At 34.0% G+C, this 21,247-nt stretch overlaps 1 protein-coding gene across 1 annotated transcript in view; it reads right to left on the reverse strand.

Annotated features, from left to right (window-relative positions):
* The window catches only part of LOC133186900 (replication factor C subunit 1-like), a 60,065-nt gene extending 40,649 nt beyond the window's left edge, over window positions 1-19,416 (reverse strand). Inside the window, exons 1-7 of the mRNA XM_061322288.1 lie at window positions 19,336-19,416; window positions 11,087-11,485; window positions 7,056-7,197; window positions 6,128-6,315; window positions 5,726-5,824; window positions 1,988-2,024; window positions 1,472-1,560 (exon numbers count right to left, since the gene is read on the reverse strand). Coding sequence (XP_061178272.1) covers window positions 1,472-1,560; window positions 1,988-2,024; window positions 5,726-5,824; window positions 6,128-6,315; window positions 7,056-7,197; window positions 11,087-11,485; window positions 19,336-19,338 — 957 coding nt within the window. The 5' untranslated portion in view covers window positions 19,339-19,416. The remainder of the gene's footprint in view (window positions 1-1,471; window positions 1,561-1,987; window positions 2,025-5,725; window positions 5,825-6,127; window positions 6,316-7,055; window positions 7,198-11,086; window positions 11,486-19,335) is intronic.
* Window positions 19,417-21,247: the final 1,831 nt, after the last annotated feature.

A 21,247-nucleotide genomic window follows, 5' to 3' on the forward strand; every position in this document is an offset into this window, starting at 1 on the left:
CCAATACAGTCAAAGTTATAACCCAGACAAGAATTTTATACTTTTCTGCAAGTGATCTTTAGCTTGTTGGAATGACCTTGCATTGGGTCAAGGTCATGACACATTCTCATTTCTCAGGTTATATACAATCTTTGTTCCAAGCAAAAGCTTCCGATGATTCTCAATTACAGGGTTATAGCACAGAAAAGATTGCATAGACAAACAGACAAGGTGATTCCTATACACTCCCCAAGCTTTGATTGAAGAGGGTATTAATAAAATTCTTATTTTCCTTTTAAAATATTGATCCTCTATTGTGGCCCCACCATACCACTGGATTCCATGATTTGAACAAACTTGAATCTGCCCTACCTGTGAATGCTTGCATATATAAATATCACTAATAATCATGGCCCTACTGTTCTTGGAAAGATTTTTACAAAAATAATCCCTATATAATCCAAAATAAAACTTCAATCTCTATTGTGACATCACCCTACCACCAGGTGTCAATATTTAAAATTTGAATCTATACTACTTGAGAAAGCTACTATTGCAATATGACATACCTTTGCTGTGCTGGAGAAGAAGATTTTTAGACATTTTTCCCTGTATATTCCTAGTAAAACTTTGATCACTATTGTGGCCTCAACCTACCCCCTGAATCTACACTACATAGTGAAACTTTCACAAAAGTTTCAACTTTTCTGGCCCAGTGGCTCTTGAAAAGATTTTTTTTTTAAAGATGCCATTAAATTTTCACTTTTAAATTTGAAAATTATTTCCCCTATAAAGAGGATGTTTCATTTGAACAAACTTAAATCCCCTTCACCCAAGGATGCTTGTGGCAAGTTTGGATGAAATTGGTGTTTTATTCTTTGAAGTGGGTGTGTCAAATCATATCTAAACTGGCTCAGATGAGTGTTTCAGTGTTTTTACTATGACCATTGGGAAGTATGGCAGTCCTTTCTTACTCATGCGAATTAAGCATAGGAGGTTGATGTGTCAGTTCTTAGTTTGACTGAGGTGGGTGTGTCAGTTCTTATCCCGTGTGAGGTGGGTGTGTCAGTTCTTACCCCGTGTGAGGTGGTTGTGTCAGTTCTTACCCTGTGTGAGGTGGTTGTACGACTTCTTACCCTGTGTGAGGTGGATGCATCAGTTCTTACCCTGTGTGAGGTGGGTGTAGGGGTTCTTACCTTGTGTGAGGTGATTGTACGAGTTCTTACCCTGACTGAGGTGGGTGTGTTCAGTTCTTACCCTGTGTGAGGTGGGGGTGTTAGTTTTTACCCTGTGTGAGGTGGGTGTATCAGTTCTTACACTGAGTTGGATGTGTTCAGTTCTTATCCTGTGTGAGGTGGGTGTATCAGTTCTTACACTGTGTGAGGTGGGTGTATCAGTTCTTACCCTGTGTGAGGTGGGTGTGTTCAGTTCTTACACTGAGTTGGATGTGTTCCGTTCTTATCCTGTGTGAGGTGGGTGTATCAGTTCTTACCCTGTCTGTGGTGGGTGTATCAGGAATGACATCACTTTCATCGCTGGCCTGAATCCTGGCAGCTAACTTACTCGACAGACTCTGCTTACCTACAGTAGTGTAATATTATGACTATCAGCAATCAGTTTTTTGGCCTGTAGGGTCTAGTTTGGTGTACAACTTATTATTTGGGAAGAGTATGTACAGTTAATAACAATTGTAATTTTGGACCAGCTTTGAAGTACAATAATTAATTTTTTTAAGAAAAGTTATCAATTATATTTATAAAATTATAACTGATCTTTAATTGTTATGAGATTTACAGAGTATCCATTTCATGAAACAGACTGACAAACCAAATACTGCATAAAATAACTCTTTAATTCAGTCTCTCTCAATATCTCCATACACAAAAAAATATGTGATAAAACCTCACTTAACCAAAGAAACAAATCTAAAGAACAAATCACACTGTTCTTGAATGACTGGTTGGTCTGTTTAGAAGTACCTTGAAGACGATTAATTTTTATAACTTACTTGCACTTGATGACTCCTGCTTGGTATCTGTTTTTATCTGGAATTTAATTAACACTATCGTCAATATCAGACATTAGCCATAAAAGGCCAATAAAACAAGAGGCCCATGGGCCTTGTCAGTCACCTTGGTATCTCGAGTTTCTCATGCTATGACCAACTCAGCCCCACCTGGAACTCTGGACCCAAGTAATGAATTTATGTTCATTATCATACTGCAAAAAGTTGGGTTTCCTTGATTAAGGTATTAGAGGTGTAATACGCCATTTCCGGTAAAAATGACGGCATTTACCGAGGTGTCTGACATCGGTAGTTTTCGGAACACTGTACTTCGTAAACAAAAATGGCGTGTCGTCAAGACGGCCTAGGACGCTAACATAAAACATACACCAAAGAAAATGAATATAACTTAGCGGAGGAGAGAATAAATATGATATTACGTAGAAAACACGTTAATATATTTTGTTAGACAAAATATGCAGTCAAAACGATGATACCTTCAAATACACACTTCATGGGTTTTTCCAACTTCTAAAAATAGCACCCTTTTCGAAGAACGAACGAAGTGTACCTTTCTTCAAAAACTTTACATTCGCATCGCGATTTCTTGTGATTCTCTCAATATCAGCAAACAATTTGAGGGGAAAAATGTACGTAATAGGTAGCATTGCGTGCATTGTAGAATCTGCAATTTATAAGTGACGTTCAATGTTCATACGTAAAATATCTGAGATGTTCAAAATATATCAGTAAAAAATAGAATGTAAATATGTTTACAACTTCAAAAAAACTTCATGCGCACGGAAACTGCAAAAATGTAGGTCATTTTGCAAATCTTTGTCTGGGACAAGGTCACTGTGACGAGGTCAATCTTCTGAACAAATGAATCTGACTAAAGTGAAGTGTATTCAATATGACAATAACCTGTTGTTTATATATGTTCATTATCTCATTAATTATCACATATTTCATGACATTTACAAAAAATGATGGCTGAAATTTTTAGGGGTACATCGCTATGATACAGAATATAGATAAATATTGTGGATGGAATAAAGTTTTGTTGTTGTTATATTATCACAAACACACCTTACACAAAATTGATATTGTTCTTTTATCATGTTTATTGATCTCTCCTACCACATTTTTCTTTGACAGAATATTACAAACGTTTTATGAAAAAAATCGCCAAAATTGTCACTCAAAGTAGACAAGTTCTCTCGATTACAAGTATTCATATATCATACCTGATGAATCTGAACTAAAAAGAATGCATATATGCAATCTGTACTTCTTAGTGTTGCAGCTGAATACATGAAACATTCAACTGTTTGCGACTAACTAGAGTAGAGGTAAAAATTACATCTGTACCTTTTATCTATTAAAGGTGCATTAGTGGTTAGAGGGTACAGGCATGGAAATAGGTATAGAAAAATTATGTTTGGACAGAATTGCTTGAAACTTTGGGAAATATTGCCAGAAGTGTTGTCCATTATAACTAAACTGAATTTAGTCATATTCAAAGTCATGACCATTACACCCCTAATACCTTAAAACATCTTCATGGTGCTGCAGGAAAATATAGGAACCACTTTGACTGAAGTGTATAACCCTATTGTACTTGTGTTAAACAAACACCTGTTATAGAGATACAGAACTCTGTAATATATTAATCCTCTCAAAAATGTAATAGTTTTAATAAAACAAGAGGCCCATGGGCCACAATGCTCACCTAAGCACATTGGGTAGGAAAAAAGAACAAATCAGTTCAGTATTGAAAAGTTTACATGGGGGGGGGGGGGGGGGCTTGAATTTTAAACTACCCGAGGATGCTTCTATATCAATATAACAAAAGGTTTTGCTGTTCTTGAGCAGCAGATTTTTAAAGATTTTTTCCTACATATTCCTTTGAAAAAAATTATCCCCCATTGTAACCCCTCCCTTCCCCCAGGGGACATCATTTGAATAAACTTGAATCTACACTACCTGAGGATGCTTCCATATCAATATGTCTAAACATGGCTTTTCTTTTCTTGAGAAGATTTTTTCCTATGTATTCCTATCTAAAACTTTGATCCCCCATTGTGGCCCATCCCTACCCCCGGGTCATGATTTGAATAAACATGAATCTACATTATCTGAGGATGCTTCTATTTCAAAATGACGAAACATGGCTTTTCTGTTCTTAAAAGTTTTTTCCTATATATTCCTATGTAAAACTTTGATCCCCCATTGTGGCCCATCCCTACCCCCGGGTCATGATTTGAATAAACATGAATCTACATTATCTGAGGATGCTTCTATTTCAAAATGACGAAACATGGCTTTTCTGTTCTTAAAAGTTTTTTCCTATATATTCCTATGTAAAACTTTGATCCCCCATTGTGGCCCCATCCTATCCCTGGGGGTCATGACTTGCACAAACTTAAATCTACACCATGTGAAGAAGGTTTCCTATAAGTTTCAACTTTTTTTGCCCAGTGGTTCTTAAGAAGAAGATTTTTAATACATGCAACCAAATTCTCACTATTTCTGAATGAGGGCATGGCCCTTTATTTGAACAAACTTGAATCCCTTTCACTCAAGGATACTTTGTGCCAAGTTTGGTTGGAATTGGACCAGTGGTTCTAGAGAAGAAGTCAAAAATGGGAAAAGTTTACAGACAGTCAAAAATGGGAAAAGTTTATAGACAGTCAAAAATGCGAAAAGTTTACAGACAGATGGATGTATGGACGGACGGACAGCTAGACAGACTACAGACAGAATGTGATCAGAAAAGCTCACCTGAGCTTTCAGCTCAGGTGAGCTAACACTTAGATTTTAAAAATCAAAAGCCTAAAAGGCTTCAATGACGTTGAAGAAGAAAAACAATTTCAAAAGATCATTTTGAATTTGAAGATAGCAGTAAGTCAAGTGAGTGACTCAGGAGACATAATAAAAAATATAGTTTAAACAAAATATCACAATTACAGTCTGGGGCCTTATGTCATGGTCCGAATGGAACAGGGTTCGAATTGACCAGACACCGTCGAACACCTTCATGCTAAATTCTTTTCAGTCAGTTGAAGAGCTATGAAGGATTTCATGAATTAATATAATATTTTTTCTAATTGCCAATGTCAAAGCATTGTATTAGTGATTGCATCTAAATTACAACCAAGACTCTGTTCTGTTACAATTACGATCGAGTTACGATTGGGCGTGGTATACGATTTACTGGGAAATGGAGGAAATGGAGAAATACAGCAATACTGGTCAATATCACCAGTTTTTAGGATAGAGTTGGTTAGAAGATTGTATAACTAAAGCTAAGATTTAGAAATTCAATCTTTTTTGTCTTGTAGTATTTGTGTTTATGTAATTTTGTAATTATTTTACCTCCTGTTGTGTTGTTTATGTTACACGGTTATCGTTCTGAAATGTTATTCATGTCATTCAATGCACCCTTTCTGTAGAAATTCATCCGCATCAACCATCACGTTTTTCTTGTGTGAGAATACTCATAATATTGTTGTTTTGCAATAGAATTAATTGCAGATATAATTGATGCAATTTTATTTTCAAGCTATTATTCATTTTGAGCGTTTTCAAAGAAATTGGTTTATAGCTATTGCTATTTTCTATTGCGGATGCATTAACTGACACATTCGGTCGTGTACATATCCAGTTGCAATTTCAACTGGGCGCTTGCTAGATGACATTCGAGCTCCAAGAGCTCGATGTCATAAAAATCATCCTTACTCGCTTTGGTTTCCTTTCATCTGCCATGTCTAGAGTTTTCTGGAAATCGTCGTCTTCATGCATTTCTACATCATATACCACTGGGTCTTCTGATTTGCCCTGTGTAAGAAGAAAACATGCTGTAAATAGGCTGTAAATAGGCTAAATGTTGTATAAATATAAAGTATTCAATCATACATTGCAGAGTTGACAAGTCAATACTGTACACAGTTAATACATTATAGAGTATTCAAAAAGTGTAAAAAGTAAATACTGTAATAAATTACAAAGAATTCATACACTGTAAACTTATACATGTACACTGTTATATTTCAGGATAAAAAACTAAAGTATATTATTTTGTAATTCAAAATACTTCTATTCAATTTATTACTATATGGATATCAACTTAAGTGAACTGACCACTGTGCGTTTGGCTGCAACCTTTTTGTCTGAACGCTTCACGGATTCTCCTCCAAAGAAATCCTGTACACTGACTGGTGTTTTTGTCACACTTTTAGACTCCGTCCTTCCATTGTCACTCGTGTGTTTCTTGGGACTCGGTGTCTTTAAAAATGCATCAAGTGTGGTTTTCACATGCTTTTCCTCATCTGTAGGTTTTTGTCAAGAATTCAAAAATGAAAGATTTGTGTTTAATGAGGACATATTTTATATATATATAATATATATATATATATATATATATATATATATATATTATTCAGAGTAAACTATATGTAGTACAATGTCCTGCCAGATGCAATATTGGAATTCATTGTTTTTAAAGGCTCTTTTTCTTGTGAGTAATTTGAGGAACTATCTAAAATAAATTTTGGCAAGGTTTTATGAATAGTTGAATACCCCCATTCTTAAGTCATTGAAAATAAATTTTATTTAGAAACAGAAACCATACACCTTTTGACCTCATAAGTCTAAATGCTATCCCATTCAAATATGACATTTAACATGTTTAACATGTATAAACTTCCTTATGATCCAAATACTAATAGCCAAATCAAGCTGTAAAATAACTGCAACTTGTTTGGTCCAGGTAGGGTTTATAGTTACTTGGGAATGGACCTGCTCCAAAATCTGAACCTGGTCACTCATCTGGAAAATCTAGGTCAGATCCAGCATCTGAAGCAAGTGTGGTAGGGTCCATCCCTAGATGCATCATCCATGAGTTTGGTCCAGGTAGGGCTTATAGTTACTTGGGAATGGACTTGCTCCTAAAACTTTAACTGGGACGCCGACACCAACGCCAGGGATATAGCATAAGCTCATCTCGACTTCGTCAAGGTGAGCTAAAAATGGAAACCCACAAAATTTTTAAGTACTATCTACAGCTTACCTGAATCTACATGAAGTGCTTTGGACTTTTTACCAGCCTTCCTTTTGATTTCTTTGACGTCTTCCTCGGAATCGGAGTCGAGTCTTCTCTTCGACTTCCATTTTTGTTTTGAGACTGCCACTTCTTCATCCTCACTACTCACCTGTCCAAAAAAAAAAAAAAAACATACATGTCGTGGTGATACACCTTCTGTTTAAAAGTAAAATGCATGTTATTCATTCTCAAAACATTTACGAGAGCTCCTTGGGCCCTGATCAGTCACTTGAGCATAATGCACTGTTGCAGTAATTTGAAAGGCCAAGAAAGTCAAGGGGACTATGGCTCTACTATGAAAATTTTTCACTGGCCGTTTTGAAAATGAAAGGGCCATCTATATATTATGAATGGCCATTTTAAGAAATAACACATTGGTGCTGCCAATGCTTTATTTAATGTGCCATTTTTCACTTCAATGCGACTATGGCTCATGGCGCAAACTCTTCCCAATCACTGATAATGAGGTTCTCAGGCTAACTGACCACTTTTGCCTCGCAGTAGATCTGGTCTGGACTTTCGTGACAAAAATTTTACAGTTTATATGTACAATCAAATACTTTATGATGAATTTCAATATATGATTGACTCAAGGGCCAATTATAATCAAGCAAATAAATTGCCAGCTTTAAAATATCCATGAGTATTGAGTAATGGAGATTTCTAAAGATATAGATACATACTGTGAAAGCAAATATTTAGTGGGGATAAAATTTGGTTGGTTTGTCATCTAAGAAGGTTTCATGGGCATTAAATTTCATTGTTTCAAGAGTAACCCTATTCTATACATAGTAATATAAAAATTTCATATGGGATTTAATTTCGTTGATAATTCTTAACAACAAAATAAACAAAATTAAATCCCTAACGAATATTTCTGCTTCTACAGTATATAATTTACTTTCAAAATATAACCAATTTATAATTAGCCCCCCCCCCCCCCCCCCCCCCCCCCCCGGGGCAAAACCCTAGACCCCATAGTCATCAGTTCTTTAATTTTGGCTTGGGTTATAATTTCAATCATGCAAACAGTCTGTCTGATGCATGTCCATGAGTATAATATGTGTCCATCTTAGCTCCTTTCTGAATGGTAAATCAAGGATATGAAGGTGTCATTAATTAAACAATTTTGGTAGAGATCTAGTGTTTATTATAACATCACATAAACAGTTTGTCTGCTAGAGATCCATGAGAAAAGGCAAAGCTTTTCAATAATGCTTTATTATATTTATGTACTTATCTTCTTTATTATTATATGACCAACTTAGTCCAACCCTCGGGCGTGATCACTGCATGGTTACAAGGGATATGTATTTTCCAATGTTGATAATGGGTTATGCACTTATTCAGGGTTCTCATTAATGCAAATAAAAGTGTAATGGACACAGCAAAATTATTTGGGATACCATGCTGCTAAAAACTGCATGTGCTTCAGCAGACTCAAGGATGGACACGTCCTTGTTAATGAGAAAATTCTGATGTTTACAAAAATCGGTGATTTTAGATGTCATTTGTCTGAAACATTTTGAAGCAAAAACTTCTTGTATATATCATATAGTTCATCCAATAAACACCTTTTTTTTAATAGCTATTTCTTTGTATTTTATTTTACAGGGATACATGATAAAAAGATATTTCACAACTATCACGTGTTTGAAGGAATTATGCCCTGCATCATGATCGATGATAAAGGTTGAAATTATTTAGTCATAGTGCATAAATAGAGGGAACAGGGTAAAATGAGTGCATCCAAGCCAGCTGATGAGAAAAATATGTACCTTAGGCCAAAGTTTTTTTTTTCTTTTGGTTTACGATTCCGTTGACCCTAATTTTCACCAATCATGAAAATAAAAATAATGTCTTTTTCCGACATATTTTTCCGGATTTTTCTCAGCTGAACTGGTGGGTTTTAAATTTTAGAATGCATCTTAGTCGAATAAGCACTTATAAATATATGAGACCTTTACAAACATTTAGGTGACCGTAAATAAACATGTGCAAACCAAAAATGGCGGTTCTGTCATGTAACAAGGTAATTCCTCACTCAAAGCAATGACACACACTTAAAGAACTTTTCCTGCATGAAAAAGTGAATAAAATATTGGATGCATGATCCCTTTCTCCAACTGCAATGTCAGAATTGGCTAAATTCATACTGTAATATTGGAGAGTTTATGCCCAACCCTGATCGACCTAGCAGACATGGTTACACCTATAGATAACAAGGATTTATCAATGCCTTCTCAGGGGCTGAAATTCGGCCCCATTTCCAATTGAAAATGAGTTCAGTTTTTCCCAATTTGGCAGTATTTTTTGCCAATTGGTGAACAATGCTTTTATTTTTAACTAAATAAATCTATATAATTACACAATATCATCTTTTTTAGAAAAATGGAGGAAATTCGGATTAAAAGTTGGCAATGTTTTTACAGTGTTTTTAAACATGTGTTATGACTGTAGCTTTGCTAAATGAGTTAAATAGATGAAAATTACAGACAGTCTGACAATTTTACTTTGTGTTTTTTCAAGATAGTTATTTCCACCTACTCAATTGACCTGCGAGTGAATGGTAAAGACTTTAGGCATTATTTCAGATAGAAAAATATATTTTCAATGCATTAATACATATTAAAAGAGGACTTTTAGAAAATGTGTACTTGGTATAATTTTTTGCAGGAGGTTTATAATCTCCAGAAACGTATACTATATGACCTAAATTGAAATCTCATACACACATGTACTACCCTAAGTTGTATAAATGCTTTACACTCATTGAAGTCCTATTTACTTTTATTAGCTTTTATTCATAACTGATCTTGTATGATGAAGATGGATCATATTTAATTGTCGTATGGTTGCCCAAATTAGAGTTCATGCTGAAATGTTAAATGAATTACCCTTGAATACAGGATTTAAATTTTTTCCAATTTCATCAAATAGCTGATAATTTATTCCCAATTCCCCAAAAATGGTGTTTCCCAAAATAGGCTGATAAATCCATTGATAATAGTTAGGCCAATTTAGTGTTGAGAGATACATCTTAGTTGAAGTAACGCTGACCGGTATTTCACTGGATAAATTCAAATGCGTATAAAACATTTGTTATTTTTATATAGAAGTATATTCAATATACAAATCTTTGCAAATTTCATACTCAATTGAGATCAAAGCCCTTTGAATTACTAAGTAAATAATGAGCATTTCCTACCGTGCAGGTACATAACAAAAATTTAAAGAAGGACTTGGTGGAGAAATTATTAGGCTATTGTGCCGCAGGTTGAACATTAAATTTGATAGCTGCATGATCAAATTATTATAACCTTTATTTCAATGTCAATTACTTTTGATATTGTTAAACAATTTTAATTGTATTTTTCTTCAATCTAAATTTAACTTAAATTTGGATCCTTATTTTTAGTTTGTGGGGATACCGAGGTTTATAACACATCACATATCACTGAAGAGCACAAAAAGAAGTTGAACATCATGAACCAAGCACTGATTGACAAACAAAAATCAGAACTATATGTAAATGAAAATGACATTCAGTCTTAAGTTAGAAATGAATCAAAATTAAATAAAGAGTTATGTGATCTAGACAATAAAACTTAAAAGTACTATTGACGTGTATTATTTTTATTAAAATAAACTGTTGAATCCTAAATTATTTTTATTTTTAGACCACCCAATGCATTTTTTTGAGACAGAAAATCGTAAACCAAAAAAAAAAAATAAAAACTTTGGCCTTAGCTCTCAATTAAGTAAGTCTTGAGCATGAAAGCTGACTTTAATATTATACACTGGATAACCAACTTATGTAGGCGACTGATATGGATGAATATAAGGATATCTAAATTTGTGCAAACTTCCCACAATATGATTAACAAAATTTTCATGTCTGACAGCTTCTGTATAGATGCCAGTAATACCTGGTAATTTAGTGCCTACATGTTCATTAAACAAGATGATCAATCGATCATGCACAACTTTCACTTTACCTGATGACGTTTTCTTTTGCCTTTTTTTGTCTGAACTTCCTCTTCATCGCTTTCTTCAGATTTAAGCTTCTTTCCCGTCTTACTACTTGCTTTGTTGTCTTTAGAATTTTTACCAGAACCTCTCTGTGAGGTTTCATTAAATTCTGTCTCGGAATCACTGTCTAGCACATAGATTTTCTTTTTCCCCGTATCTTTTTGAGCGTTGGATTTTTTGGGAGACTGTTTTTTATTGGAACTGTTTTTGTCTACTTTACTACTCTTTTCTTTCTTTGTTGACTTGGTATTCTCTTTCTTTTTAGGTGTCTCTTTGCTTTTGGACTCCTCCACTTGTTTTGTCAAGGTTTCTTTACCACCATCTGATTTCTTGCTAGATTTTGCAGTGAAAAAACTTCTTATGTCCTACAAAAACAAAATAAAACCAGTACAACATTTTAAAAATTCATTGGCAAACAAATGACTGATAGAGGATTTTTCCCCTATTCAATGGAACAAATTGACATAAATTGATCAAATATCCAAATTTATCTAAGAGAAAAAATTCAAAAGTAATTACTGTAGATTCCTTATTTTACGCGAGTACTTAATATCACGAAATGGTTCAAGGGCGTCAAATCGCGTGAACAATAATTCGCGAATGGGTGATTTATCTAGAGATTTTTCATACATTAAAGCACCATAAAAATAAAAGCGAGTAATTTTATTTCGCAAGTGGTGCTTCTCGCGTAATTACGCAATAATTTATTCCTCGCGTATATTTAGGAATTTACAGTAGTTTCTCATAATAATTTGTTTATGTTTATTGCTACATGTTGTAAAGGCACAAAAAAAACCTAACGTACACTCAAATTGCTTTATATCTGGAGGATTTATGCCAACATGTAAGTCTTCCTATTTGGTAAATTTTGCAATCAAAGAAACTTAGCAAAATTAACTATTACCCCATGCAAAATATTTTTATTTCATATCAAAATTGTATGATATCACCATAAAGTTATGTGTAAAGTGCATAATGTTGTAAAGTAACCCCCAAAAGTTGGGGGGGGGGGGGACACCAGGGATTTATCAGCCTATTTTGGGAAACGCCATTTTTGGGGAATTGGGAAAAAAATATCGGCTTTTTGATGAAATTGGGAAAAATAAAAAATGTTGCTTAAATCATGTATTCGGTGTAATTCATTTAATATTTCAGCATGAACTCTAATTTGGGCAATCAAACAGACAATTATATATGATCCAACTTAATACAAGATCAATTGTGAATAACAGACTAATAAAAATAAAAATGACTTCAATGAGTATAAAGTGTTTATACAACTTAGGGTAGTACATGTGTGTATTAGATTCCAATTTAGGTCATTACAGAATCTGTTCCTGGAAAATATAAAGTATATATCTCCTGCAAGTATATATTTTCTCAAAGTCCTCTTTTAATATGTATTAATGCATTATAAATACATTTTTCTATTTGAAATAATGCCTACAGTCCTTACCATTCACTCGCAGATCAATTGAGTATGTAGAAATAACTTAATAAATCTATATAATTACACAATATCACCATTTTCAGAAAAACGGAGGAAATTCGGATTAAAAGTTGGCCATGTTTTTACAGTGTTTTTAAATGTGTTATGACTGTATCTTTGCTAAATAACTTAAATAGATGAAAATTACAGACAATCTGACAATTTTCCTTGTGTTTTTCCAAGATAATTAAATACAAGAGGCCCATGGGCCACATCGCTCACCTGAGTAACTTTGGCCATGCTGTTCATTAACAGACTCCCCCCTTGTAATACCTATTGTGGCCCCACCCTCCCCCCAGGGGCCATGATTTGAACAATTTAGAATCTACACTACCCCAGGATACTTCCACATAAGGTTCAGTTTTTCTGGTCCAGTGGTTCTTGAGAAGATTTTTAAAGATTTTTCCTATATATTTCAATGTAAAACTTGGGATTCCCCCTATTGTGGCCCCGCCCTATCCCCTGGGTCATGATTTGAACAATTTAAAGTGTACACTACTTGAGGATGCTTCCACATAAGTTTCAGCTTTTCTGGCCCAGTGGTTCTTGAGAAGAAGTTTTTTAAAGATTTTTCCTATATATTTCAATGTAAAACTTGTATTTCCTATTGTGGCCCCGCCCTACCCCCGGGGGTCATGATTTGAACAATTTAGAATCTACACTACCCCAGGATGCTTCCACATAGGTTTCAGCTTTTCTGGCCCAGTGGTTCTTGAGAAGAAGATTTTTAAAGATTTTTCCTATATATTTCAATGTAAAACTTGGATTCCCTATTGTGGCCCCGCCCTACCCCCGGGGGTCATGATTTGAACAATTTAGAATCTACACTACCCCAGGATGCTTCCACATAAGTTTCAGCTTTTCTGGCCCAGTGGTTCTTGAGAAGAAGATTTTTAAAGATTTTTCCTATATATTTCAATGTAAAACTTGGATTCCCTATTGTGGCCCCATCCTACCCCCGGGGGTCATGATTTTTACAATTTAGAATCTACACTATCCCAGGATGCTTCCACATAAGTTTCAGCTTTTCTGGCCTAGTGGTTCTTGAGAAGAAGATTTTTAAAGATTTTTCCTATATATTTCTATGTAAAACATTGATTCCACATTGTGGCCCCGCCCTACCCCTGGGGGTCATGATTTGAACAATTTAGAATTTACACTACCCCAGGATGCTTCCATATAAGTTTCAGCTTTACTGGCCCTGTGGTTCTTGAGAAGAAGATTTTTTAATGACCCCACCCTATTTTTGTCTTCTCTTGATTATCTCCCCTTGTGAGGGGACTTGGCCCTTCATTTTAACAATTTAAATTCCCCTTCACCCAAGGATGCTTTGTACCAAGTTTGGTCAAAATTGGCCCAGTGGTTCTTGAGAAGAAGTCAAAAATGTGAAAAGTTTACAGACGGATGGACAGACAGACAGACAGACGGACAGACGGACGGACGGACGACGGACAAAATGTGATCAGAAAAGCTCACTTGAGCCTTCGGCTCAGGTGAGCTAATAAAAGCATTGTTCACCAATTGGGAAAAAATACTGCCAAATTGGGAAAAACTGAACTCATTTTCAATTGGGAATGGGGCCGAATTTCGGCCCCTGAGAAGGTACTGATAAATCCCTGGTGTGACACCCATTGAAAATTGCAGTCCTAATGTATAAATCACACCCAAACAATGTTGAAAATGGATGTGACTTTGATTTTCCCTTGCTTAGTGCAGTAATGTAAAAAAGATGTTTGAAAAGTTACATATTTGCATCACTTCAAAAATGAAAGTAACACACAGCCTTTTTCTTTGTAAATGCAGTTTTAATATAAGCTTTATTTGCATACCAGCTTACTGAAGTTTTTATTTTCTACCTTGGTCAATCTAATTAAAATTAGATCTTTGATCCGCTCCAACTAGATCGCTTTGTGTATAATAGCGATCTAGTTGGAGTAGATCAAAGATCTAATTTTAATTAGATTGTACTTTGGTTGTCCTTTAATTATATCTTAACTGTATGTCCATAGGACATGAATGCCCCGCCAAGGGTATATTCGTAATGCAACATGAAAATTTGTATTAGTGTATGAAATTTGATGAGAATATCTTGAATAGTTTCTTTAAAATTGAAAGTGAAATCTAAAAAGTGGATATATCGGTAGATGATAAATTCTCACCAAATTATGTATAAGTGCATTAGCTTACATAAAACTATCTTAAATGGTTTCTTTAAAACTAAGCAAAATGCAAATTTAAGAAAAAGTGAGGTCAAAGTCACAGGAAAGTTCAAGGTCAAACTATTTTGATGCAGATGAATAACTCTCACTAATACGTATCAGCATATGAAGTTTGATAAAAATATTTTGAATGGTTTATGTAAAACTGAGCTAAACACTAATTTAAGTAAAATGAAGTTAAGGTAAAAGGAAAGGTCAAGTTAAGATGTTGATGCAGTTGAAAAGCTTACATCAGAATGTATTAGTATATGAAGTTTGATAAAAATATCATAAAATGTTTCTTTAAAACTGCTAAACAAATTGAGAAAAGTGAAGTCAAGGTCAAAGGAAAGGTCAAGGTCAAATTCCAGTTGAATAGCTTACATCAGTATGTATCAGCATATGAAGTTTGACACTAATTTAAGAAAAGTGATGTCAAAAGGTCAAAGGAAAGGTCAAGGACAAAAATGTTGATGCAGTTGAATAGCCTTCACCAATACCTGTTAGATATGAAGTTTGATAAAAATATCTGGAATAGTTTCTTCGAAATTTAACTTTGAACTGAGCTATACGCAAAGCGGGATGGAAGGATAGACATAACAAACTCTATATGCTTCGGCCATATTCATGTGACGTGAATATTTCACACATTTTAATTAGGTGATTCAAGTCTATGTTGTACATGTAACCCCAACCATTAAAGTTTTCTTTTTCTTCCAGACTGTGTCAATCAGACTTGCACTGTTTAAATATTTTTTGATTTTCTTTGGTTTTTGCCAGTAAGGGCATTAAGGCCGATGAATTTTGGAAAATCTGAAATATGACACTGTATAATTCTCATATTACAGTCTATGCGAAAGTCAATGGACCGTCGGTTTTTACCGGTAAAATTTGGGTCGGGCCGGTAAAAAATTCAGGATTCAGGACCGATTGTCCGATGAAAAAATAAGGCCTAAAAATCTTAATTTACATGTACATATGGTCTTATTGTCCACAAATATCCTTTACTCGATCCATTTAGCAGTAATGCATGATTTATTTTAATCTATAACAACCCTGTAATGATCGTTTATTTCTAATTCCAATTTCCTCTGTCATGGAATATAGATCTCTAGATAGCTCATATGTAGATTCGGTTAGGGAAAATTTTTTTCATTATTAAATAAAAGTAACCCTTATGAGTTACTTCAGAAAAGAAAAAAATACATTTTAAAGAGCATTTTAAGTTTAAAAAATCTTTGACACTGTGTATTTCGTTTGTATATGTCAAATAACCAGAAAAAGAGAAAATTGTATGCAATTGTATACATGTACTACCTTTCAAAAAGGAAAAATATTAACAGTAAGTTTGTTCATTTCAATAAAATCATTTTTTATAATCTCAACTCTAGATCTATTTACGGTTTGATTTAATAATCAGTTAGAATACCCCCTTTCAATCTCTGTATCATAATGATGTATAAAGTCGGTCTGGTAAGTAAATGCTTGGTCTGGTAAAATATATATTTTTACCAGACCTTATGTCCTGTAAATTTTTTTTAGACTTTCGCATAGACTGATATAAAGTAATTTAATGAGCATGTATTGTAATGACATCGTTGACAATGTAAACCTGAAAGCAAATTTGTATTTCTAAAAAAAGAAAGCGGAGTCAGTAATAGCAATGCATTGTGTTTTAAAATCGATGATATTTTTTTTTGAAAAAAAAAAAAACAAACTTTCGCATGGAACTTGATTTACAATAAATTTTAATGATTTAATTTTCAACTTTTCTTTAAATCACAAATCAAGAAAAACAAATAAACCAATCGGTCACGGCCGTTTTTATATCTGAAGGATGAAAATAGTGTGTTGGGAATAAGTTTGATTTTGAAGAAATATTTAAAGCTCTAAAAATCTTGTACACTACACAGTGATATGAAAATATGATTTTTAACATTTAATCAGCATTTCCATTCTATGGCTAGCAATAAAAAAAGTTTGTTTTTAAGAAATAATATGCAATAATAATTGCATGCGCTTTATGACGTTAAATGTTGTAAGGGAACAATTTATGGGTACTCTAGGATATATTTCTGACCTTGTCACCTTGACATAGATAGAATGTTCTATCATTAAAATGATATTGTCCTACGGACCCAGTTTAACGATAGAATTCATTCCATGTATTGGCAATGTTGCAAAATAAACACGGGCGATAACTTGAACTCCGTGCATTTTCTATGAACAGTCCAGAGAATTCCGAATGTCAACATGGCGTTAAATTTGAAGCGAGGAAAAAACTTTGAGAAAAGGAGTTGAGTTTTCGTATTTATATGGATTAATTTTTAGGTTAAAAGGCATATACAATCTCAAAAAAGTTTGTCATGTTTAATTTAGTAGTTATTTTCAGTGCAACTCCTTTTGTATTCTTCAAAATCATTTCGGAGTGGATCCACTCTGATTTGCTACATTGCAAGTATATGGGAAGTATTCTAACTGTGGTGAGGGCTTGTCCCAAGACACAGTTAGATTATTCTAACTATCCTTGACACTATTCAGGGGTTGAAATATACAGTAGCCTGATGCCCGGGGCTAGTCATTTTAAGACTCATTGACAGGCTAGCTAATTTAAATGTAATGACAGTCCGTCAGACTAGCAGAATGGAAAAAAAAAACTCTTGATTGACAGTTTATTTTACTTTTCTATATACATGATATATTCTGTTTTTAGTGACTGAGAACTACTTTAATTTGTTCCTGTCACCAAAGCATTTGACACTTTAACTTGTTATGTTTTCATTTTGCATAAACAAATTGTTGGTTAGTTTGAGGATTGAGCGTGCAATTTTTTGCTCATCAAACAGGACCGGCACAATCTCTTGATTTAGCTATATAGCTTGATTCAGCTTTATAGCTTTATTAAGCTCTTCAGAATAGCTTGATTTAGCTATTTTATCACACCTTTTTCTTAAATGTGATATTTTCTCAGCATGCATAAAAAGTCGCACCTTGGTGCAGTGATAATATTCAACCTTGAACTCTTCTGAAAATAATGCATGTAAAAATCAGTCATCAAATTGCGTCTCCTTAAGAGACTTTGTACTCAAAGTTCTAAAAGTTTTGGGGCTATGTAAAGCAATACTGATACAGTTACTTCTTCAATGAAATTTTAAAGGAGGCCAATTATGGTCAACAAGATAAGTGACTGGTAATAATTCAGTACAATGAGAGGCAATCATACTTATCCATGCCTCACCGCACACAAGGCAGTGTACAGTTACCCAAACAATGGAAATTCATCTTTTGCTTAAAAGTATTCATATGCTGCAATATTAGTGCTATCTTTGATTTTGCATGTTGTCTTGATAGCCCATAGTACACATATGAATAGTCAAATACATGCGACTTTTTGTCTATTTCTTACAAAAAACATTTTCCTGAAAAACTGCATATAAATAGCTTTTTCAAGCTATTTTGAATAGCTTAATAAAGCTATATAGCCATTTCAAGGAATCCGGGATGTTTCGCGCCGATTCTATTTCGCACTGAGATGGTTCGCGCCAGGATGATTCGCGCCGATTTGGGCGCGAAACATCTCACGTTTTATTTTAAACATTTCATCACATTTTCATCCGTTTTAAATTATTTATCTCAAATAGGATATAAATATTTTGTGTGCTCAGATTCATGACTTAATAACGTCTGCTAAAGTTAAGGATCGTACGGTGCCCGTTTGCTCAGCGTGTCTGTTCAACAATTCAACAGTGTTTCAATGAGGATTTAATTGTAATAAGTTGGAAATCAAAAAGAGAGAATTTAAGTTGATGTGTGGGTTGTCCAAGCCAGCAATAATTACTTAATTAGATGGCGGTATTATAATATATTATCTACTTATACGTAATTAGCACGGTGTTATAATAATTCATAATTATGCTATGTATGTATACCTCAAACACAGACATAAATAATTTACGTCTCTGCTTCAAATAAAATCTTCTTAAATTTAAAAAAAAATGTTCCAAAAATATCTATATTTACATATATTTAAAATCTAAAATGTTGTTAAATGAACTATAAACTCAGTAGCACATTTATTTGTGAAACATCGTGGGGCGAACCATCTCAGCGCGAAACAGAATTGGCGCGAAATATCGGGGGGCGAACCATGCATAGGTGCGAAACATCCCGTTACCATTTCAAGCTATATAGCTAAATCAAGAGATTGTGCTGGACCTGTCAAAAGCCCCTGGGTTAGTGGGTTTTCCAGGAAAATTTCAACCCCTGCTATTTCAGGTAGGCAAATAAAGCTTTTCAGGTAGTATTCAGGATACTTAGCAAAATGTAGTGATTTGTACCAGACCTGTTAAAGTCAATGTCACTGGACGATCGACGATTTTTGCTTTCGACATTACACTGGTTCGAATTTACTCGATTTTTTTTCTCGTGAGGAGTGATTTGATTTAGAAACAAAAACACGCTCTACCTTAATCGGGTGACAAAATGCTGTCTCGGTACAATATATAAATTACAACATCTGTCATCTTACCATAATGTAGGAAGATTTTGTGTGTCAAATAAAGCTGAAATATACACATTTGTTTACGTCCATTTCGCGCCAACTTAAAACGGAAGGGCAAGCGGTAAATCTAGTCTTCCCGACTCCCGACGCCCGACTCCCGACTCTCCCGGATTTTTGTTTTTTGGTGATTTCTTTTTTAATCATGCACAGAAATTCTTCAAACTTTCCAGGCACTTTTTTTAAGTTTAAATAAATTCATTAATACATAAAAATCTTTACAAATTTACGTATTTAATACTGAATCAGCAGTATCACCTGCCAAAAAGCGGTAAATCTAGTACTCTGTTATAAATGCGAAAACCAAAGACGGACATCGATACATAACGGAGACGTGAGGTTTCGTAGATATTATTATAGATAATCAAAAAAATATTGATATTAATTGGGACGATATTTTTTCTCTAAAAGATGAATTTAGTATTTCAGTGCATGCGGGAATAATTGCATGGTGTTATCAATTTAAAAAAAAACCCATTTTAATTCTATAATAATCCATAACATCAAAGTGATTTTAAAGTCAGGTTCCTTAAGACATTTTTAATCATAGAAAATTTATTTAATACAATTATCACTTAAGTAACTAAAGCTATATTTTAGCAGTGTCAGCTTGGGTAAAAATAATTAAATTCCTAATCATCTGATACAGTTCATAGTGAAGAGATATACAGTCCAAGCTTATAGTAACTTGGTTGTGCCAGGGAATACCGCTGGATGATTCATAAATCGTATGCATGTTTTTTTTTTTTTTTTTTTTTTAAATCTATTGCATTTCGTTAAGGTAAACATATAATTAATTTAAAAGCAAACTATTTCCAAAAGATGTGGCTAAAATGAAATATAAAATATATTTTGATTAGATTGAAAATTATAGAATATTGCATAAAAAATGTTCTAGATACATGTAACAAATTTCTTCCGATACAAAGCTTTTAAATTTAGAAAGAAACGATTGTATTATTAACTATAGTTAAAAAAAAGAAAGGAAAAACTTAAAATAGTTAAATAAAAAGTTAATTCACATTTGAAAGAAAAAGAAGAGAAAAAAATCAAAATAAAAAGGGGGGGGGGCTCTGAGGTAGAACCACGTTCACGTCGTAGAGCCTGGGAACACAAACATGTTGTGGCAAAGTTCTACAAGAAAAAAAAGGGGGGGGGAATGTGGGTTTTTTGTACATGCAAATTAAGTGGCATGTAAATGAGGTTTTCTTCTTATTTCTTTAAAAATTTATGCTTCAATTTGTTGTATTTAATCGAGATTCTACGAGAACAGCAATGTCCGTCTTTGGTTTTCGCATTTATAACAGAGTACTAGATTTACCGCTTTTTGGCAGGTGATACTGCTGATCCAGTATTAAATACGTAAATTTATTAAGGTTTTTATGTATTAATGAATTCATTTAAATTTATAAAAGGTGCCTGAAAAGTTTAAAGAATTTCTGTGCATCGATAAAAAAGAAATCACCAAAAAACCAAAATCCGGGAGAGTCGGGAGTCGGGCATCGGGAGTCGGGAAGACTAGATTTACCGCTTGCCAAACGGAAGTTGATAAGGAAAGAAAATTTTAAAACCAAACGTAAAAGTGTGTTGCTTTGAATGTGAAGGCTCGTGAAGTGGAAAACTTCAGGAAGTGGAAAACTTCACTAAGGCGCAAAGCTATCATAGATAGATCTATTACTGTTGTATAAAAATGAATACAAGTTTGGCTTTCCAGAAAGCCTGAAATGTCATCTCTTTGGCTTCATTAATGTCACAGAATAAACAGTGGAATGTTATATTATTTTCTCAGCTATTACATGCAGGCAGTAGTATCGCTTTTGAAAAAAATGGGGGGTGGAGGACCGAAGAAAAAATCGACGATTTATCTGAACAATCTTTGACA

This window comes from Saccostrea echinata, unplaced genomic scaffold (assembly GCF_033153115.1).
Source record: "Saccostrea echinata isolate AGI-Se365-2 ecotype Australia unplaced genomic scaffold, CSIRO_AGI_Sech_v1 ptg000014l, whole genome shotgun sequence".
NCBI lineage: Eukaryota > Metazoa > Mollusca > Bivalvia > Ostreida > Ostreidae > Saccostrea > Saccostrea echinata.